Raw genomic sequence first — 21,790 nt, forward strand, 5'->3', positions numbered from 1 at the left:
TGGAGACAATTCAGACTTCGTTGGCTGCCACAAACCAGCCGCCTCCCAGCCACCAAAGTTGGGCCCTCTGCACACCTCAGTTTAGGGTGCCCGAGCACTCATGGCCCCCATGTCCACTCAGGCCCTGGCCCTGCCAGGTCAGGGCCCAGGAGGCCTGAGCTTTGGGCCCAGCCCCTGAAGCCTGCAGACCTTGCGCTGGGCAGCTACCAGCGTTTACCCAGGCAGGTTCTCGGGCCAGGTGCCCCAGCCCCAGCCTCCTAATCAGACAGAAGCAGGCAGGGAGGGTGCGGCTGGGATGGGCTGGGTTGGGCTGGGCTGGGCTGGGCTGGGCAGGGGTGCAGCCCTTCACCGTCCCCCATCTTCAGACGCACCCCAGGTGCCGAGCCTCCTGCTGCTTCTCTGGGCCTAACTGAGGTAAGGCAATGCAAAAGAGGGGCTGCCCCAGAGGCACCCTGGGGTGGCACATGGCTGGGAGGGGAGCCTCCATACCCCTGGTCCACTTCTCCCGTGTGAGATTGTCTCTCAGGCTGAACCTGCATTTTCTCCTCTGCAAACCAGGAGCAAAGGGCTCCAAGCTCATGGGTGGGGCGTGCTGGGAAGGTTCCAGGCGGTGGCCCAGCCTGGAGAGCCTTCCTATGAGGAAGGACTCCTGTTACCTAAAAACCATGGGCAAATGAGGCCCAAAAGAGGTGGGGGCGTGAGGGTGGAGCTCTGCGTTTGGGGCCCAGCCAGGCCCCTAGTTCCAGTGAGGGGTCTCAGTGGGAAGGGGACAGCGCCTGGTCACCAGGACATTGCCTCTGACAAGGTCCCCCTCATATGTACCAGCCCATGTGGGGGGCGGGATTTCAGTGGTCAGTGTAAGGAAGCATGACCACTACGTGCTCAATAAATGCTACTTGTTGCTACTGTGTCAGGGATATTGTTCGCTGGAGCAGGAGGGGCTAGGGACCCCGCTGACGACCAAACCAGATGGCTGCCACCTCTGGGCTGGCCCACTGAGGCCCAGCCTTCCTAGTCCACTGGGCCCTGGGGGGACCTGGGGGTGCCCCTTGGGCAGAGACTGTTGTTGGAGGGGGCCAGTCTGGAGCTGGGGAGGCAGCTCCTTCTGGAACCCCACACAGGGCTTGGGGGTCCTTTCACCAGTGGCAAGGTGAGGTGGGGGACCCTCAAAAGCCAGGCCCACCGGGTCCCTCAGATGAGGAAATGGGGGATGGGGGAGGTTTGTCAGCTGTGAGAAGGTGGGGGACTGGAAGGCAGGGGTGTTGGGGACACTGCAGGTGTACTGGAGGGGGTACAAGAATGCTGCGGGGACAAGGATACTGTGCAGGGGGGAACAAGGACACTGGGGGAACAAGAACGCTGGGGGGGCAAGGACACTGCTAGGGGGAGACAAGGACATTGCTGGTGGGGGATAAGAACTCTGGGGGGGAAAAGGACATAGGGCGGGACAAGGACACTGGGGGTGGAAGAGGACACTGGGGGGCAAGGACCCTGGCGGAGGGGGACAAGGACACTGTTGGGGAACAAGGATGCTGCATGGGGGGAACGAGGATGCTGCTGGGGGACAAGGATGCTGCGGGGGACAAGGACACTGGGGGGGTAAGGACACTGCTGGTGGGGGACAAGAACGCTGGGGGGGCAAGGACACTGCTGGTGGGGGACAAGAACGCTGGGGGGGACAAGGACACGAGGGGGGACAAGGACACTGGGGGACAAGGATGCTGCTGGGGGACAAGGACGCTGGGGGGGGAACAAGGACACTAAGGGGGGGCAAGGACGCTGCTGGGGGACAAGGACGCTGCGCACGCAGACTCCCGGGACTGGAACGTTGCGCGCGCGGAACGCTCGAGCGGGGTCCGCGCGCAGCTCGGGCGCCTTTGGGGGCCGGACCGTCGCGCGGCAACGCTGGGAGCCGGCGGAAATGGGGCTCGTGTCCCGCGGCGCGGCCGCGGCGGGGCTGGGGGCGGCGAGCGCTGTCGTCCGCCCAGGTCCGCCCCACGCGGTCCCCCACTCCATCCCTGGGGAGCAGACGGTGAGCATTCGGGGGGAGTGGGCCGGCGTCCGTGCGCTGTGACCTTGGGGCGCCGCCCCTCCCGCCCCGGCCCCCGGACTGTGGCACCCCCCCCCCCCCCCCCCCCCCCGCCCGGGGGGGCCCGGGCCCCGGGCGCGGGCCAGGCGGCGGAAGGGGCCCCGAGGCTCCTTCCAGGGCCGGCGCGGCACAGCGCCCCCCGCCACGCCCCGCGTCTGGAGCCTCTGTTTCCTCTTCTGTGAAATAGGGGCGCTGCAGGTCAAGGGGCGGGCCTGAGGCAGCAGGGCTCCGGGGGCGGGCCCGGGTGGGTGGTCTGCGGCCGTGCCGCCGTGTCCCAGTGACACCCCCAGCCGGCCCCCGCGGTGGACCCTGGGGAAGGGCGTTCAGGGCCCAGCAGGGACCGCAGTACATAGGGCACAAAACAACGGTAGGGGTGCCTGGCCGGCTCCGTCGGGGGGAGCGTGCACGCTTGATCTCGGGGTGGTGGGTTCGAGCCCCGGGTTGGGGGTTGTAGGTTCACAGCCATTCTTCTGAGATGACGGGGAGAAAGCACTGTTTACCCAACGCCAGACAAAAACAAACAACATGGGGTAAAAAGGAGTTTCTGGGAGCTCTGGAGTAGCTTCCAGAGGCGGGGGTCAGCCGTGGAGCTGTCCCTGGCCAGCCATGACTGGGCTCTTCCCCACAGTCAGTTCACGCAGAGGAGAGAAGTACAGCTTCCCTCATAAGGCACACTGATGACCTCAGGTGTTGAGACCAGGGCTGTCCCTGCCCCAGAGACCTGGCTGCCTGACCCACCTGGGAAGGGAGCTCAGTGTTCCCCCTGACAGACGAGGCTTTCCCAGGCCTGGGCCCTTGTTTTGGATCCTGGTCTTTAAAGATGTGCTCCTTGCCCAAGTTCCTGCCCCCTCCCCCGTCTGCACCTCCGCTATTGATTGCCTGCTCTTCTTTTTCTGGGCGTCTGATCTGAGCAGGTTTCTTTGTGTTCCTCACTCCCAGAGGCTGAGGTGGGGGTGGGGATGGGAGTTGGGCCTGTGGTTTGTTCTCTCTAGCTACCCCACGGATAAGAACAGCAACTTCTGCCCTCTGCCCTTCTTCCTTAGACATAAGGAGCTGCTTCTTTTTCTTCTTCTTTTTTAGGCAAACTTTGTAGATGAAGCATAACCCACACAAAGAAAATGCACAAACCATATGAGTATAACTCAATGAATTTTCCCGAAGTGAAAACCCCATTGCTCCGACAGATGCAGCTTCCCCCAGAGCATCTGTTCACTATTAGGCCAATTGTTTTTCTTTTCCGACAGTAGCCATGGGTCGTTTTCCTTAGATCCTGTGCAAGGAGTCCCCAAGCGGGGTGTGATAGTGCTGTTTGGCTGAGCTGGCTTAGTGTGATGCCCGGCCCCCCACCATGGTCAGCAAGCCTGAAGCCCCAGGTCCCTTGCAGGCAGAACTGCTCTGTCCATCTCACATTGCCCCATCAGGAAGGTCAGGAAGAGAAGTGGGCCCCTGGTGATGGCCACGGGGATTTGGCCCGGGGCTGCTGCTGGGCTCTGGGCTTTCCCCTGCCGGCACCAGTCACTTGGTGAGGAGAGACATTCGGGAGTGTGGCTGCTCAGCTCAGAGGACCCTTTTCAGCTGGAACCCACTTGCGCAATTGCCGGGAGAGGCCTCTACCTCCCGGCCCCAGTCTGGCCTCCCTGCAGGGAGGGCGAGCTACTGCACCAGTGACCTCTTAAGCCCTGGGCATTTGTGTCTGTGTAAGGCCCCTCCCAGAGCCCCCCAGCTGATAGCAAATGGATGACACGTCCCACCATCCCAACATGTATGTCCCAAGGGCCTGGCGAGCGGTGGGGCCTGGAGACCTGGGCTCCGTCCAAGGCCTGTGTCCCTCCCTCGGGTGTGGGCTCCAGCTTGGGGATCTTAGCTCAGGGTGGCTGCTGGGTCCTTTGTGACAACAAGGTGGGGAGAGTCAGTGTCTGAGAAAGAGCATGCTCCAAGGTGAAGCCCTTAGGGCTCTGCTGGATGAGGGCCTGCTGCCCACCATCTGGGAGGGGCTCAGTGCTTGCTGAGAAACCTGCATCCCCAGTGAACTTACCTCTGGGCAAGGCAAGGCTCAGGGTACCACAGAATTCGGGGGTCATGCTACTTGGGGCCGGTCTTGCTGGTTAGAGGCCAGGAAGGCTTACAGCCCTCAGCCTGAGAGAAGACTGGGGAGCTTGTCATCCTCCAGGCCCCCCACGTTTAGACAGCTGCCTAGCTCAACTGTGACAAGAGAGTCAGTCCCCTGCTGGGAACTCAGCCCCGAAATGGTGGGTGGGCACAGCCATAGGCTGGTGGGTCAGAGTAGCTGCCAAAGCCCCATGAGAGCCCCGAGGCTCCTCTGGGGGCTCACCAGACAGGGGGTAGGCTTAGGGCACAGGCACGTCCCCCGGTATGTTCTGGGGCCCCTGCACCAGTGCCCACAGCCACCAGCCGTGTGCCTGCATCTGGTTTCTCTCAGCCCAGCAGTAATCCATTTACATTTTCATCTTTATTCTCGCTAGCTTAGTGAGTAAATCAAGGTTCATTAGATTTTAATGTGCATTACTTTAATTGTTAATGAGATTGTACATTTTTCCATGTGCTACACATAACAAACTCATCAGTTTCCTTGAAAACAAAAACAAAGCCCTCACGTTCAGCCCCACACACCGTCGTGAGTGGTTCCGGAGATCATGGCACGTCCCCTATTCTACCTGCTTGTCTCTGAAATGGGGGCAAGCGTTGGCCGGCTTGGGATGGGAGTAGGGGCCATGCCCATGTGACATGGGCCCTGTGGCCATGTGTGTGTGTGTGTGTGTCCTCAGGGCCATCTGTGGTGCTGCCGGCCACCCTGGGGCCGCCCCAGACTGAGCCTGTCTCCTCTCTTCCAGCGTGCCCAGCATGGTGCTCAAGGCCTTCTTCCCCACGTGCTGCGCCTCGGCCGACAGCGGCCTGCTGGTGGGACGGTGGGTGCCGGAGCAGAGCAGCGCCGTGGTCCTGGCTGTGGTGCACTTTCCCTTCATCCCCCTCCAGGTGAAGGAGCTCCTGGCCCAGGTGCATCAGGCCGGCCGCGTGGGGTTGGCCGTGCTGGGCACCTGGTGCCACCGCCGGCAGGGGGCTGAGGAGAGCCTGGGCCACTTCCTGGAGGGCCTGGGCACCATCTTCTCCCACGAGCCTTGGCTACAGCTGTGCCGGGAGCCGGGCAGCAAGTTGTGGAGCTGCAAGGCCACCCGCCGGCAGGTACCTCCCCGCCGCGGCGCCCCCTATGAGGACCAGGTCATGCTCGTCTTCTATGACCAGCGCAAGGTGCTGCTGTCGCAGCTGCACCCACCCGCAGCCCTGCCCGACCGCCAGGCCGGTGATGCCGCGCCCAGTGCCGGGGGCTTGGCCGCTGTCTTTGACACGGTGGCGCGCAGTGAGGTGCTCTTCCGAAGCGACCGCTTCGACGACGGCCCTGTGCGCTTGAGCCACTGGCAGTCGGAGGGCGTGGAGGCCAGCATCCTTGCCGAGCTGGCAAAGCGTGCCTCAGGGCCCGTCTGCGTGCTGCTGGCCTGCCTGTTGTCACTCGTCTCGGCCGCCAGCGCCTGCCGGTACGTGCCCCTGGGGCCAGGGGGTGGCGGGGAGGAAGTCCGGCCGCTGAGCCCTAGCCCCCATTGTGGGCAGAGGCCTGGAGGCCCAGACAGGCCCTGCTGAGGCCTCCCGCTCTCATCTCCTGTCCCCTCCCCTCTTATCTCCGAGGACGTCTGGGTGGTGGTTGCTCCCTGGGCAGAGCAGTCTCCCTTGGCAGCCTCAGCACTGGCGTGGGACCCACTGGGTAGCCGTTCAGGGTGGACTTCAGGTGGCTCAGTCTCCTGCAAGGCGAGCAAGACCGTGAACACACGCAGGTTGTTGCCGACTGATGGCTGGTATTTGCGTGGCCTGGTGCCTGGGAGTTGTCCTCCTGAAGGAAGGCACGCAGGTCCCACCTGCTTCCCTGGCCCTGGTGGGGGCAGTGTCCGCTCCCTGATGGACGTGGGTTGGGGTGGTGGTCCCCAGCCTTGGCTTGTCTGTACAGTCCCCTGGAATACTCCTGGCTGTAGGCCTGGCCGAGGGGTGTAGCCCTTGGGGGCCCTGGGTGTTCTGGCTCCAGGGGTCCCTCCCTCTGAGAAGCCAGCTCCCCGATGGCGCCCCCTACTTAGGTCCCAGGGTTCTGGCTGTCGGGTTTGGGGACTGGCCTCACCTGCTGACCGAGGGCTGCCGAGCACTCTGGCCTGACTTGGCAGAGCGCCTTGGCAGCTCCGTGTGGACAGTGCCTTGGGTTGAGGGCTGCAGGGGCTCTTGACACAAAAGGTGGGTTTTGGATCTTCACAATCCCCTGGAATGAATTACAGGAAAGTGTGTGTCAGCCAAGGTGCAGTTTGGGAGAGAGATGGTCCTGGGCTTTTATCACCTTTCAAAGGACTCAAGAAAGGTTAACGACGCTCGTGTGCCGCAGATCCCGATCAGCCCGTCAGGCTAGAGCCGTGGGGAGAGCACAGTGGCAGTTACGTGAGGCATCGCTGTCACTGTGCAGAAGTGAAGCCCCTGGCCCCCTAGGGCAGCCCCAGGGATGCTGTTGGGGCCCTGGCTGCCCTGGGCTGGTCTGAGCCTCGGGGACCCTGCTGTGCAGACGGCGGGGGGAGGGTGCTCAGTGCAGACAGTGCCTTCCACTTGACTGGAGTTCAGGATGGCTGTGCTGAACGTGACTCATTCCTGGAGCTGGCTCAGAACCGCTTGAAGACTTCCTCCTTCCTCCTGAGGGTCCGAGCGCCTGGCTAGTGGCGGCCCTGCGCTTAGCACAAGCCCTGCAGGCTCCTGCTGGCGGCAACAAGGCTCTGGATGGACATGGAGCCGAGAGACAATAGGGCCCTTTCTTTACCTTTACTTGCAAACATCTCCTCTCAGTGTTGGAATCCCTGCAGAAGTACCTCAGTGCTTCCTTTGCCTTGCGAGACACGAGTCTCATGGGGCAGCCTGGCCGGCCTGCAGACCCTTGATGAGGGTCACCCATCCAGCAGGGCAAGGCGCTGGTTGGCAGGACAGCACGTTCTCTCTACTCCTGGGGTGAAGCCTTGGCACTTGGCTTTGGGTGTGACTCGAGTCACTGCTTTGTGAGGAGGTCGGGTTCCCAATTAACAGCCACGAGCACACCGTGACCCCCACCGGGCTGCCTGCCTGTGCGCCCCCACAGTGTCCCTGTCCTGCTGAGCTCGGGAGTGTGGCTATCGTGTTCAGGGCCTCCAGCGTCTTGATGTGGGCCCGGTGAGGGGTGTTGGTGCCAGCTGAGGGGCCCCCACTCCCCGGCAGGCAGGAGGACCGCTGCACCGCCCGAACGGCCACCTCTTGGCTCCTTCACAGGCTGTTCAAGCTGTGGCCCCTGTCCCTTGTCTGGAGTAAGCTCTCTGTGTGCGAGCAGCTCAGGCACCGGCTGGAGCAGCTCACGCTCATCTTCAGCACCCAGAAGGCCGAGAACCCCACCCAGCTGATGAGGTGCAGCCCTGCCTGGGTCTCCTTCATAGTGGCCAGTCGCGCGTCCCCCCCACTTCTTTGCACCAGGCCCACCCATGCTGACCCCCTCCGGCCAGGCCCCACTCACCACCCACTCCCATTGGCCCCCTCCTTCCAGGAAGGCCAACGTGCTTGTCTCTGTGCTTCTCGATGTGGCCCTTGGCCTTGCGCTGCTGTCGTGGCTTCGTGGGAAGGACCGCATTGGGCCACTGGCGGAGGCCCTCGTCCCTGTGGCTGATGTGAGTTACTGGAACACCTGTGTCCCAGGGGTGGGAGTGGGGCCCTGCCTGGGAGTAGCAGAAGCCCCTCAGCTGGCCAGAGCCACATGACTCTTTGCCTCTGTTGGGCTAGAGGAGCCGCCCTGGTCCCTGACCCCAGACCGGTCCCCAGGGCTGCACATACTTGGCTCACCGGATGCCCACCTGCCCCCACTGGGTCACATCTCAGCTCCTGGCCTCTACCTTCCTTTCCTGAAGGTGGTCATGCCTGGGGCCACCTTGTGGTTGAGGCTTTTCGGGGGAGGCCCCTCCCCCCCCACTAGGCCCAGGGTCCCTGGCTCCTGGCTTTGAGGCAGCTGGCTCTGGGCTTGGCCCTCTGCACAGCAAGTACCATAGAAACCTTCCATGTATCCAGGGCTGTCTGTGTCCAGCTGCGGTCAGGCCTCTCCCACTGCTGATTCGGGGTTCCCATGCTGAGTACCAGCAGTTTCCACTTCTCCCAGTTTCCGCCCTGTTGCTCTTCTCTGCCTCCTTTCCTCAGAGCCATAGGCCCTGTCATTCCTGTTGGGAGCTTGTCTTCCTGCTTGGAACAGTCCCTCTGGCCATGTGGGCCTCCCCCAGGCCTCTGCCAGTGGCCTCCTGGCCCCAGTGTGGTCGAGGGGCTGAGGCCTGGCGGGGTGGTCCTTGTGCGTGCAGCCTCTGGCACTCCCATCCCTGTCCAGCTGCAGCCGTGCCCTCGGCCTGCTCGTGAACAGGGGCCCTCACAGGCCGAGAGCCCCTATAGCTTCTTGGGGAGACCTGGTCCAGGAGGAAGGAGGAGGGAGGGCCTGGAAGCCAGGACGGGGGCTTCGCTGCTGTACCTTGCTCACCCATGCTCTGCCTTTTGGCCAGCTTCATCTTCGATCTCCCTTTTGCAGAACTGCGCAGAAATATAAATATTTAATTTAAAAATGAAAGCCTCTTCCTGCCGCCCAGCTCTTATCCTTTAAATATTAGATAAGCTCTATTTATAAAGAATGCTCTGTTCCTTTTCTCGCTGCCCCAGACTCAGCTGAGGCCTTCACAGGCCCACATGGTGGGCAGCGGGGCTGGGGGGCAAGGCAGGCCTCTGACTGTGGGGCAGGGCTGTCATGGCCATGGCTGCAGCATTGCTGATGAGGCTGAGGGTCCTCGGGGCCTGTGCCCTGGGACCGGCCCAGTGCCCAGACATTGGCCTTCCTCCCTGGTCGGCCAGGATGCTGCTCAGCTTCCCAGCTTGCCGGCGAGCATCCCCGTGCCATCTCTGGCCCTCACTGGACATTGTTCATGGCTCAGACCTCATCTGTCCTTCCCACCTGCTACCTGGGCCCCTGATGGGCACGACACCCTCAGGGTCACCTGGGGTCGCCCACCCAGCTCAGGCCTAGGCGTCTATGGTGCCGTGCTGCCAGGTGGTGGGGTGGGGTCCTCAGCAGAGGGGCACTGGGTAGACCCATCAGCTCCCCCAAGGTTCATGGTGAGCTGGGCTCTGTCCCACCTCTGGGCACATGGGGCTGAGCTCTCCTGTGGGTCCAGTGGCGTGAGGATTGAGATGGAAGAAAGCTGATGCCCATCAGGGCCTCCGTGGCCTGAGGGCCAGGGGCACACTGTTAGCCTCTCAGCCCCAGGTCCCCGAGCATCTGTGAAGAGGGCTTCCTTGGCCAGACAAGTGTGGGAAACCTCGTGTGCCCATCACATTAGGAGACACCTGGAGAGAGGGACCCAGACTACCTTCTGCCTGCCCAGATGGGTTGGCTGTGCTGGGGCCCAGTTTACGGACTTCATGTTCCTCCTGTGTCTCTATAGCATGTGGCTGAGGAGCTCCAGCATCTGCTGCAGTGGCTGATGGGTGCGCCTGCTGGGCTGAAGATGAACCGGGCGCTGGACCAGGTGCTGGGCCGCTTCTTCCTCTACCACCTGCACCTGTGGATCAGTGAGTGCCGGCTCCATCTGGCCCCAGGGAGCCCCCCCAATGCCCCCCCAGTGCAGGGGGTGGGGCCAGGCCAGGCCCCGTCCCCTCCGTCCCTGCTTTTCTGTCCTCTTGCTGTCCCAGGTATGTGTGTGTAGCCCTGCTCTGCTGGGCTGGCTGCTCGGCCCAGGGACGGCCAGCAGTGAAGTCCATCCCTCAGTTTCCAGAAACCTCAGGCGCCCCTCCTCAGTGAGGAATTGGGGGGGAGGGCAGGACCTCCCTGGGTGCCCCCCTCAGAGCCAACCCCCATCCCCCCAGGCTACATCCACCTCATGTCCCCCTTCATCGAGCGCATCCTGTGGCACGTGGGCCTCTCAGCCTGCCTGGGCCTGACGGTCGCCCTGTCCATCCTGTCTGACATCATTGCTCTGCTCACCTTCCACATCTACTGCTTCTACGTCTACGGGGCCAGGTGGGTGTGGGCGCCCCACTCGTGCAGGCTGGCCCATGGTGGCCTCCAAGCCCTGAGGGCCACGGGTGGCCGCCGGGGGGGCATGGCGCCCCGCCCTGATGCTGCCCGCGCCCCGCAGGCTGTACTGTCTGAAGATCTGCGGCCTGTCCTCGCTTTGGCGTCTGTTCCGGGGGAAGAAGTGGAATGTTCTGCGCCAGCGAGTGGACTCCTGCTCCTACGACCTGGACCAGGTACCGGGCAGGGTGCAGGGGGAGGCTGGGCAAGGTGCAGGGGGAGCCTCCACGCTCCCATCAACCTGGTCCCTCTCTACATGAGCCTGGCCAGTGCGGCTGCGCGGCACGTGTTGGGGCAGCTCCCCTGCGGTGGGGTCAGCGTGGAGCCTGGGGCACTGCTCTGCGGGGGGCAAGGTGCACGTGGAGCCCTCCCACAGTGCAGGACCTTGCCCCAGGTGGGAGGCGGACCCTGCTATGAGGAGGGTGCTGGGCCCCAGGGAGCTCCTGGACGGTGGGGCACGGACATGACCTACGCACAGGAGCCGGCTCACACCTGGTCTGACCAGGTGGACCCTGTATGCTGCCCTGCACAGCATGCTTGTCCTCCCGCCTTTGGTGTATGTGCTTACGCCCTGTTGGCTGGTTCTGTCTCCCCACGTGTCACCGAGTCTGGATGGCACGCGGACACATCCCGCCCCGTACTGGAGAAAGCTGTCATGAGCGGGTTTTTCTGGGCTGTCTCGGAAGCCCAGGTGTCCTGTCGGCAGGCATCCCATTTCTGCTCCGTTGTAGGGTGGGTTTGGTGGGGATGGGCCACGGAGGTGTGGCTTGTGCCACTGGGGCCGTCCCTGGCGTGGGGCTCTTGCTGATGCTGACGGTGGTGTTCTTTCTCCCTGCAGCTGTTCATTGGGACTTTGCTCTTCACCATTCTGGTCTTCCTCCTGCCCACCACGGCCCTGTACTACCTGGTGTTCACCCTGGTGAGCCGAGAGGCTGCTGGCTGACCTGGCCGCTGAGCCTTGCCCACAGTGCTTGGAGTGATCCCTGCCTGCCCTGCCTGCCAGCCAGGCAGCTGTGGGCAAGCCATCCACCCCTACCCCGGGGAGGCCGTGGCTATTCCAGACTCTCGGGGCACTGTGTGCTGGGCCCTGGAGTGGGCAGGGGTCCTACCCCGGGGGGTGCCTGCCACCGCTCTGGGACACAGCTGGGTGCACGGAGGGCCCAGGGGAGGGACACCCAGCTGGCCCCAGCCGAGGGGCCAGTAGCATGTTCCCCTGGGGTCAGCTGCCCCTGCCCACTGCTTCCGTGCCTCCTCATAGCTGGGCCTCAGGATCAGGGTGGGAGCTGTGCCCTCCTCAGGATGCGATCCATGTCCTCCCCAGGGGTCTGGAGCCCCTGCTCACCCTTCGTTGCGGCCAGGACCCCTGGGCTGCTGCAGTCACGGCCCTGGTGCAGCTCTGAGTGCCGTCTGTTGCTGCAGCTCCGGCTCCTGGTGGTGGCTGTGCAGGGCCTGATGCATCTGCTCGTGGACCTCATCAACTCCCTGCCGCTGTACTCGCTTGGCCTCCGGCTCTGCCGGCCCTACAGGCTTGCGGGTAGGTCTGTGTGCGGGGTGCACCCACGGGCCCTGCAGAAGCAGTGGTGTGCAGGGCGCGCGGGTGGTGGGGGCAGCCGAGACCCCTGATGTCCACTGGGCCAGCTGCCTGCGGTGAGCTGGAGGGCTCAGAGGCGACAGAGGCAGCCCTTCCTCTTTGTCACCTTCTTCTGTGACGAGCATGAACATTTGCCCTGACATCTGTCTGCAGTAGCGTAGGTGGTACCTGAACGTGGCTCAGAGAAGCATCCCTCTGAGCTCGTGTGGGACTGTGTGCCCGCTGGTGCCCCTCAACCTTGGAGGGGACAGGCCAGGCTGAAGGGTGCTGGGCTAGCCAGATCTGTGTGACCGCAGACCACGGTGCGTGGGACAGCACCCCCCTCCTAGCTGCCCCTGGCCGTCCCCCTCTACAGGTGGCTGCCCCTGTTTTCATGCTGACACCAACCGCTAGGTAGGTCACATGCTCCTGAGGGGAGGCTGGGGGAGGCTGACCTAACTGGTCACAGCATTGTGAGTTGGCCCATCCCCGTTGAGGGGTTTTGAACACATCAGGGAGCATGGGGCATTCTTGGTACAGCCCCCATCCAGCGGCTATTCCACCGGCCCCTGTGCTGAGCAGCATGCCCAGGAGGCCCTGCATGCTGTTTGCAGCTCAGCCCCGACACCAAAGCTCCCAGCAATTGCTTCCAGCCTCTGGAGGGCCAGAGAACTTGAACCTGCATGCTCCGTGCACTTTGGACCTAGTCTGCCTTCCTGGTGCCCTTAGATTCTCTTTCCAGGCCACCTCCCCTGCAGACCCCCAGGTGGCCCATGCCGGGGACCCCAGCCTGTGTCCATACTTCAGAGTGCCAGGACCAGGCAGGCTAGGAGCCTGAGACCCAGCATCTTCCCTCCCCCAGCCCGCAGCTTGTGGTCAGAGCAGAGTTGTTTTAACTTCACATAAAAGTCCACAGATACTGCCGCCTCCTCTTGTTTTCACCGAGTTTGCCTTGGGGCCTCTTCATCAATTGATAATTAGCTCCTGCTTCTCTTTTCAAGAACTTTCTGCCTTGGAAATTCCCAGGCTGGGGAGCCCAAACCACAGGCCAGGGGCACAGTGGGTTCCCAAGTCACCGCTCATACAGAATTTGGAAGACGTTTAGATGCCAGCATGGCAGCCACATCCCACCAAGGACCCTGTCCACTCTGTGGGAGAAGCCACGTCCCATTTGGAAAGCAGCGCAGCCTGAGGCCCTGAAGCCCAGCTGACCCTGCCCCGCCTCCCAGACATGCAGCTTCTGTTTTTCAGTGAAGTTGTGCAGAGGCTTTGATACTGGCCAGGCAGCCGGCGGAGGGGAGGCGGACGGGGAGGTTGGGGGAGGCGTGTGGGGAGGTGAGCCCGGTGTGCGGCCCGGACCACCCACAGCCTTCTGAGTGCCGCTCGGACAGGAAGGGGCCTTTGCCACCACAGCCCCTGTGCCCAGGCCTGCCACTGCGGGCATACGGGGCAGGAGGCCCAGGAGGCTGTCTGCCGAGGGCCGTGTGCCTCACAGGCACCTTGCTGTCCTTGCAGCTGGTGTGAAGTTCCGAGTCCTGGAGCACGAGGCTGGCAGGCCCCTCCGCCTCCTGATGCAGGTGAGGCCTCTGCACATCTCTCACTCGGTGCCCCTGGGCAGACCCCCCGCCCCCCGCCATGATGTTGCACATATTCTGCGGCTGCTGCCCTGGGGGAGGGTTGCACGGGCGCAGCAGAGCTGACAGGTGGGGCCGCAAGGGGAGGCTCCCTCACCCCCAAGACCTCTGGGCACCGTGACCCCCTCTGCCTGGAACCTCCCTCAGCAGGTGCCTGGATGGGATCCCCTGGGCTGTGCCTGATGCCTTCCACCAGCCCGGGCTCCTGCTCTGAGCCCCATGGGCTCTTGTTTCCAGGAGGAAGAGCACGGACTTGGCGAAGGCCTCAGGATGCGCTCTTTCTCTGAAATGGTCCCTCTGGCCTGTGCTGCCTGAGCGGGCAGGTTGCTGGGTGACTTGCTGGGGGCTGGTGGGGTTGGCCTGAGGGCCATGTCTCAGGGAGAGGTCAGATGCTGAGGCAGCTGGGTCCCTGCACGGTTTTCTCAAGGGTGCGGGATATTCCCGGGCCCTGACTGGGAGGCTCCGGGGGGGGGGGGGGGCAGTCCTGCAGGCGAGGGGTCGGCGCCCCTCCAGGCTGGCCTGCCTTGCCTCCCTGCAGCCTGCCCCGCCTCCCTGCAGCCTGTCCAGAGAAGAGCACGGCTGACCTCGGTCCGAGTGCTCCCTCCAGAGCTGCTCACCCTGCCCCTGGGGAGCACAGGGAGGGCCCGTCTGGACAGAGTGGGTGCTGCCCCGCAGCGGACAGCCCAGGGACCCCCAGTGAGGGGCCACTTGGACTGGCAAGCTTGAGCCTCAGGGAGCTGGGGGCCGCGTGCTGGCTGAGCGCTGCCCTTGTGCTTCCAGATAAACCCCCTGCCCTATGGTCGTGTGGTGCACACCTACCGCCTCCCCAGCTATGGCTGCCACCCCACGCACTCCTGGGGCTCCCTGTGCCGCAAGCTGTTCTTCGGAGAGCTCATCTACCCCTGGAGGCAGAGAGGGGACAAGCAGGACTGAGGGGCCTGGTCGCTGGCCTGCCCAGTACCACCGTGCGGCCACAGTCTGCCCTCTTTCCTGCCAGGGTGTGGACGATCAGGACAGCACGCGTCCCTGATCTTTGCCTTCTCTGCCCCCAGTTGTCCGAGGCCTGTGCATCTCCTGCTGGCTCTGAGGTGGTGGGGTGCCGAGCAGCAGGGCACAAAGGCAGCCAGCCAGGCCCACAGGCCTCTGCTCTATCACTGGCTGTGTCTGCCTTGGGACTCGCCTCCTGACCTCTGGTGATGGCATTGGCCACCCAGTGCCCACCAACCCCCCTCCTATCGCACCCAGAGCCCCCGCCTCTGTCCACCATGCCTGCTCCCCGTGAGGTGAACTGGCAGGTCTCCCTGGTGCTCCCAGTGGCCCCACCCTGTCATGGCGTGGAGGGACCCCTCCAGGACACACTCAACGTTCTTGAGGCTGACCCCAAGCATCTCCTTGCTTGAGGGGGTTGCACTTCTGTGTCCCTCGCCCAAGCCAGCAGCCCCGGTGAACCAGGGCCGTCCGGGAAGCCGGGCGGACGCACCCTTAGCCTGGGTCACACAGGGTTTGCGTGGCGCCCCCTGGAGAGATTGCTTTGCACGAGGAGCTGCCCACGGGCCTTTGGGTCTCCCTGTGTGAAGCCAGGCCACACGGGGTGCCCGGAACTGCCTTGCTGAAGACCGAGCACCCATTCACCTTGCCACCCTGTCCCTGCCCCGCGCCCATGCAGGAACAGGCCCCTTGGCCAAATCTTCCATCTCCCTCACTGGCTTCCCACAGAAGCAGACAGCTGCTGGGCAGACATGTTTGTGGCCCCCAGTGTGTGGGGGGGGTCCTAGCATTCAGGTTGCGTCTGCCTGCTGGCCGGCGTGGAATCTGACTGTGGGTGTGAGCCCCAGCATCCCCAGGGGGAGGAAGCCCGCACATGCAGGTGGCATCGTGTGTGTTTTGCCATCTTGGAGTGGGACACGTTTGTGCTGTAGCCTGCACTCCTTGGCTGCAGGCCACAGTGGGGAGCCCGTGGGCAAGGTCCCACCAGCCCAGCGTCTCGGGGAACAGGTCCTAGCTCTGCCTTTTTCTGCTGTGACAATAAAACCTCCCACCTGTTAGGAGTGCGCCCCTCTGCCTTCCCATCGCTACATGGGCGGTAGGCCTGAGGAGGCCCCCCACCTTCATCCGAACTTTGGTGGGGGTGCGGTGAGGTTCCCTTTCTCCTGGGGTCATGGGGCAGCTGGCCCCCATTGTTTGTCCTGAGGTGTTTGACACCTGTTTCTTGTTTGATGCCAAGCTGGGGGGCACCCCATCCCCTGAAGCAGGACTCGCTGCAGGTCTGATGCCTTGAAGGTGTCCTGGCATGGGCGGATGGACCCAGGGCCACTTGCTGTCTGGTTTTGGCCTTGCCCTGGTATGGGGGACAGGGCCGAGGGCAGGGACGCAGTCCTCCCTGGGGCAGGAGGGAGCTGCCCTGGCTCTGGTGAGTATGTCGCCTGAAACCTGTTGGCTCCACGCAGGGCAGAGGCCCCGCCTGACTGGCTTTCCCCCTCCTGCAGCTCTAGGACCCTTGGGTGGGCACCTGTGTGCCTGGCATCCTGGCTTTGTAGGGAAGGGCTGCAATCCGGAGAGGTCAGCCTCCACTAAAGGGGAGCCCTGCAGGGCCCCTGTGGCTTCCTTGGTGCCTCTCTGGTCTGAGGCAGGCGGGGAGAGGCCCGAGGGGATGCGAGCAGTGCAGGGACCCCGCAGAGGCCCAGAAGCCCCCGAGGAGAGTGTGCCCACACCTGCCCCCAGGCCCCTGGAGCCTGCTGAGAGCGGCCTCCACCACCTGTCTTTCTGGGGCTGCCTCCCCAGTCAGCAGATGCCACCTCTCTGCTTGGGGCTCTGGCCAGCCCACTGGGCGGTGGTGGCCACGTCACAGGCCTCGTGTGGCAACTGTCACCCTCTGTGCTGGGTTGCCTCTTCCTCTCCTGAGGGCAGCGCCGGTTACTCCAGCCACTTGCTGCCACCGAGGGATGCCGCTCCCACCCTCCCGGGAACAGCCTTAATCGGTGGGCTCTCTTGTCCCCAGCCCAGGTCTCTGACCGCCTCTGCCACGCTGACCCGGGCAGAGCCCTGAGGCCGGACCTCAGGTCGCCCCAAGAAGTGGACGTTTCCTTTTCAGTTTCAGCCACTTCCCACTCAGGTTCTCAGGGTTGCTGGAAGAGAGCAGCCTCCCGCCCATCACAGGAGATGAGCTCAGAGAGGGATGGTGACTAGTTGAAGGCCACACAGCAGGCAGGTCTGAGCCCCACAGTGCGCTCCCTGCCACCCCCCCACCCCGTGAATGAAAGCTTCCTACTTTGACGTGTTTCAGATGCACGGAAACCGCACACTGTACTGTTCAGCGCCCTGACCCACATTCCCCTTTGGTCACATTTTGCCACATTTGCTTTTTTATATTTCTTTTTTTTTTTTTTTTTAAGATTTTATTTATTTATTTGAGAGAGAGAGAATGAGAGACAGAGCATGAGAGGGAGGAGGGTCAGAGGGAGAAGCAGACTCCCCGCCGAGCAGGGAGCCCGATGCGGGACTCGATCCCGGGACTCCAGGATCATGACCTGAGCCGAAGGCAGTCGCTTGACCAACTGAGCCACCCAGGCGCCCTGCTTTTTTATATTTCTGCTCTACTTTTTCCTGAACCGTCTGATCATCAGTTGCCCCTGATTCTACCCCTAACATGTTCTGTTCTGAAGGACGGACTGAGCAGTCATGGCACAGTGAGGGGAATTGGGGTAGCGTGGGTGGGCCCCCTTGCCGGGTGCCCCAGTGAGCTCTGCGGCAGCCTCTCGGCAGGTGGCCTGTCCTGGCCACAGCCTGGTGCCAGCCTCTCACGACATGGGCGTGGAAGATACAGCCAGTCACTCGGTAGGATGTCCCTCTGTGGGGCTCATCTGATGATTCTCACCAAGAGATTCAGCACGTGTGCTCTTGGCACAAAGAACACGTAAATGCCACTGCTGTGTCCTTTCTAGGGCGTCACCTTGAGAGGCACACAGTGTCTATTTGTCTATCCTGGTGATGTCCACTTGATCACCAGGTTCTCCTCTGCAAAGCCACTAACCCTTTAATAAGTAATTTATACAGAGGTATTTGCGACCGTGTGAATGTCTGCCATTCCCCATGCTCTGGTCCACTAGCTGCAGCATCCACCCTTGGTTCTTGCTGGACGCACACAGAGAGGTTTCTGGGTTCCTCCACTTGTGGGGTTTCATGGGAACGGGCCTCTCCCTGGCACCAGTTTTGAGCTTGGCGCCAGGTAACTGAAACTTTCATGGGTGCTCCCAGAGAGCTTGGGCACAGAGCTTTGGGGCCAAGGTCTGTTTGCCCTAAGGGGTAAACCCCGGACCCTTCTTGGAGAGCAGGGCTTGGGGTCCAGCATAGAGGGCAGTGGGTATCGTGGAAGGGAGGGCAAAGACCACTTCAGACTACTTCCTTTGTTCCCCTGCTCCCTGCCTGGACAGGAGCCGGGTCTGGAGGCCTGGCTTCCATCCTTGCCCAGAGCCAACCCAGTGTGGCAGCTGCAGGGGAGACTGGCGGGGGCAGTTCTTTACTAGACACTTCCTGGGTCTTGTGGGCCAGGGGTACCCAGAATTACCCTTGACCATCTAATATGTGGGCACCTCAGCAGGGCTAGCCCAGGACTTGCAAGCAGGGGGCTGTTCTGGGCTGCTTCATTGTTAGCCCGAGGTCCCTCAGTGGCAGGGATGCAGTCCTGTCCCTTCCTCAGACCCTAGGACCGGGCCTGGCACTTACTGGGTCTCAGAATGGCTTTGCAGAAGGGCATGCCTCTTTGTGGAAGGCCGGCTCCTCTGTCCACAAGGCCTCCTGGATACCAGGGAGTGGCACCCCTCGGGCCACCCCCATCCCCTGGACTGGCCCTGCTGCCCCAGACCCTGTGGCTTCCTTGGTGCCTCTCTGGTTTGAGTCAGGGAGGGGAGAGGCCCGAGGGGATGTGAGCAGTGCAGGGACCCAACGGAGGACCAGAAGCCCACTCTGCCCCCAGGATCACACCCCTGCACAGGCCCCCAACCTACAAAGTAGTGATGGTCGCACCTGCTGCACAGGCTGTGTTGGGAAAGGCTCAGTCAGAAAACATAGGTGCTGAGCCCAATTCCTCTCTTTGTCCTGGATGATGGGAGAGCCGGCAGTGGGGCCTAAAGCCGTTGGAGTCCCTTCAGGGGAAGTCCTGAGAGGGGTGAAGGACGCTTTTAATTTAAGTTCTCTGGAAAGGGGATGATAATAGCTTCTCACCCGTCACTCCTTCACCCCAGGGAACCCCCAGGCAGCCTCAGAAACCAAGAAGGAAATTATTAACCTCACAGTGCTTCCGGTCCCTGGACAAGGGTCTTGGTCCTTCAGAGCAGGGAGTAGGCGGTGCTGGGACAGAGGCTACAGTGAGCTCTGCAGGAGAGGTCCAGCCCCATCACCCCTGAGGACGTTCCCTGACCTGCAGGGTTGAGGCGTGGGGGCGGGGGGGGGCAGGTGGAAGCCAAGTGTGAGCTGCCAGCCCCCTTGTTCTGTGCCCGTCAGTACTCAGTCTCTGGCCCCTCTGGGGATTGGGCCCCCCGCCTCCCAACAAGACCCTGCCCCCTGGCTGTTTCTGTAACATCTGTGTTGTGGGTGGATGTGCCTTTCTGTAAATGCTGGACGTGCATGTGCTGTAACCCAGCATCCGGGGAATGGTCATTGTCCCGGGGGAGGACATGGCCTAAGCAAATGTACAAGCAGGGCCGTCAGGGCTCCTCTGTGGATTATGAATGAGCCAAGAGGCCCTGCCCATCCCCGGCCAGCCTCTGTTCTCCTGTGTCCCGGCTCTATGCTGCCCTGGAGGACAAGAGGAGAGCCGCTCCCTGAAGGCAGGTGAGGAAGGCCCAGGTGCTGCTCACCCAGCAGAGGGACCAGGTCATCAGGAAGCTCCCCAGGCACCAGGCCAAAATGAACCCGCAGTGTGCACATGGGCTCACTTCCCAGTAAAGGCTGTCTGCAGCTTGGGGGTGGGGTCAGTCCGTGTGGGGCCACTCCTGCTGGGGTCTGCTGTCTGAAAGCCACCTGCTGCTGGAGCTATGGCCCAGGTTCAGTGACCCCTTGGGAAGAAAGTTCTTGCAACTGGTTCCTTACCTGCTGAGAAGACATGCTAGCCGGGCTGTCCTCAGTGCGGCACAGTGGGTCATGGTCATCATGGTGACCTGCTCCCTCTGCACAGGTCTGCTTTGTAGGCAGCCCTACCTGGTCTGGTAAGGGCTGTTTGACAACTAATTCTTTATTATTCTTAACAGCTTTATTTTTATTTTTTAAAAATATTTTATTTATTTATCAGAGAGAGCACAAGCAGGGGGAGTGGGAGAGGGAGAAGCAGGCTCCCAGATGAGCAGGGAGCCCGATGCGGGGTTCGATGCCAGGACCCTGGGACCACAACCTGAGCCGAAGGCAGACGCTTAACCGACTGAGCCACTCAGGTGCCCCGATTAACAGCTTTATTGAGGCATATTCATCCATTTTGTGTGCACAATTCAGTGATTTTTGTTTTACAGTGAAAAAAGGTGCTTTTATTATAACACGGGGACAGGACCCGTGGGCAGAAAGAGTTGCCAATTCAATGATTTTTAGTAACTTTACCAAGTAGTATGACTATCACGAGCTTCACATCACCCCAAAAAGAAACCCTGTACCCAATAAGCAGTCACTCACCATTTCCCCCTTCCCTGGGGCCCTGGTGACCACTAATCTGCTTTATGGATTTGCCTGTTCTGGGCATTTCCTATAATTGGAATGCGGCACAGATCAGTACTTTATTCCTTTTTATGGATGAATACGTCCATTGTGTGGCTAGGCTACATTTTGTTCACCCATTGATCTGCTGATGGATGTCTGGGTTGTTTCCACCTTTTGGCCACTGCGGATAGTGCTGCCATGAAGAGTCCGGTACAAGAGTTTGTGTGGATGTGAATTTTCTTTTCTCTAGAAGCTGAACGACTGCACTGTATGGTATTTTTATACCTAACTTTTTGAGTCACCCGCTATTAGGTGTCATATATATGTTCTCATAAACAAATGTTATCAATGAGGAGAAAGTCACTCTTGATCCCCAACCCCAGAGCAAATGACGCTGTCCGTCCGCTGAGCATACGTCCAGACCTCTTCCTATGCGCTCATCGTTTCTCTATACCTAAAACCTTCAGTAAAATGAATTTTTAGAAGCGTAAATACTGAAATCATCCTGGATAAAGCATGCTGTCATCTGCGTTCTTCTCTTCTCGCGTCCGTATAGGGCTGCACGAACCCGGCTGATCCAACAGCTCCTTACCATTGGACCGGGCTGAATTACCAGCCTGGACCACCGCGCTCCGAGAGGGCTGTTCCCGCGGGCTGGCCCGCAGCGATGCTGCCGATCAGATGGGTGGAAAGGGTATTATTTCGATTTCCCATTTTGCAGAGTGGAAGTGCGTCTTCACACGCGTTCCCAGGTCCTTCATACTTCTTTGCCCATTCATCCTGTAAACAACTGCGGAGTCACCTCCTCCTGGAGTCCCACGCCCTGCCCCTGACGGGACCCCTACCCCGCCTGACCTGCTCGGACCCGGGGGGCCGCGTGGCTCCGGCCACGAGCCCCTGGGGGTAGAGCCCTTGCAGCCATCCGCCCTGGCGTCCAAGAGCAGGCGCCCAGGGCGCAGCCGAGGTTCGAGAACATTGGGCCTGGGCGACCAGGCGCCGTAAGCTAGGGGCCCATGGCCCAAGCAGCCGCCCACTCCCGCCGGCTCCCGGGATAGCTCTGAGCGTCTCCCGGGATAGCTCTGAGCGTCGCCCGGGCGGCCCCGCCCCCGCCGAAGCGGAAGTCCCGCCTCCCCGGGCCTCTCCGAGCGCTGGTTGGCCAGCCTCGGCCCGCCACGCCCAGTCCCCGCCCCACCGCGGGGAGGGCGGCTCCCGGGAGCGCAGTTCCAGGGGGCCTCGCCACCCTCGCGGGGGTGTCTGCGGGAGCAGCGGCTGCACCTTGCTAGGGGCTTTCGTTCTCCGGGACACAGCCGTGTCACCTCAGCCCGGGACCGTCACCATCCTGCTCCCGCCCGCGGGAGGGGGCGTATGCAAACAACCTGAAGCCCCAAGCTCCTGATTGGTGAGCGTGTAGGGAAAGGGGCGGGAAGCACGGGGCGAGTGGGGTGGGCTGAGAGGGGCCGTGATCGACGTGCGGGCGGACCAGTGGCTCTGGGCCAGAATCTTCCCCAAAGCTGAGTGGGGCGCGGTGGGGGCGGGCAGTCGTGACGGATGTGCGTACGGACCAATGGCCACGGGAAAGAGGCGGTGGGTGACCAATGGCGACGGCGTGGAGGCGGGGCGACCGGAGGCTTAACGGTGGAGTGTGGGAAACGGTGGGG

At 62.0% G+C, this 21,790-nt stretch overlaps 2 protein-coding genes across 4 annotated transcripts in view; both read left to right on the plus strand.

Annotated features, from left to right (window-relative positions):
- Positions 1-1,930: 1,930 nt before the first annotated feature.
- PIGQ (phosphatidylinositol glycan anchor biosynthesis class Q) lies at positions 1,931-14,675 on the plus strand. Of its 3 annotated transcripts, XM_035021817.1 has the most exons (11): positions 1,931-2,032; positions 4,942-5,640; positions 7,427-7,558; positions 7,695-7,815; positions 9,619-9,745; positions 10,040-10,193; positions 10,312-10,423; positions 11,086-11,166; positions 11,667-11,781; positions 13,333-13,394; positions 14,232-14,675. In XM_035021817.1, the coding sequence occupies exons 2-11, from the start codon at positions 4,952-4,954 to the stop codon at positions 14,382-14,384; spliced, it is 1,746 nt and encodes a 581-aa protein (XP_034877708.1). In that variant the 5' UTR covers positions 1,931-2,032; positions 4,942-4,951; the 3' UTR covers positions 14,385-14,675. The 3 variants fall into 3 exon arrangements, with proteins under 3 accessions (XP_034877708.1, XP_034877709.1, XP_034877710.1); XM_035021818.1 differs by lacking the exon at positions 7,427-7,558; XM_035021819.1 differs by lacking the exons at positions 13,333-13,394; positions 14,232-14,675 and adding an exon at positions 12,194-12,992.
- Positions 14,676-21,377: 6,702 nt separating this feature from the next.
- RAB40C (RAB40C, member RAS oncogene family) overlaps positions 21,378-21,790 on the plus strand; it is a 29,068-nt gene continuing 28,655 nt past the window's right edge. The window contains exon 1 of the mRNA XM_035021821.1: positions 21,378-21,531. The gene's annotated coding sequence lies outside the window, so the exon portion shown is untranslated. The remainder of the gene's footprint in view (positions 21,532-21,790) is intronic.

The sequence above is a fragment of the Mirounga leonina genome, unplaced genomic scaffold (genome assembly GCF_011800145.1).
Source record: "Mirounga leonina isolate KUSES-001 unplaced genomic scaffold, KU_Mleo_1.0 Mir_175, whole genome shotgun sequence".
NCBI classification, from domain to species: Eukaryota; Metazoa; Chordata; class Mammalia; order Carnivora; family Phocidae; genus Mirounga; species Mirounga leonina.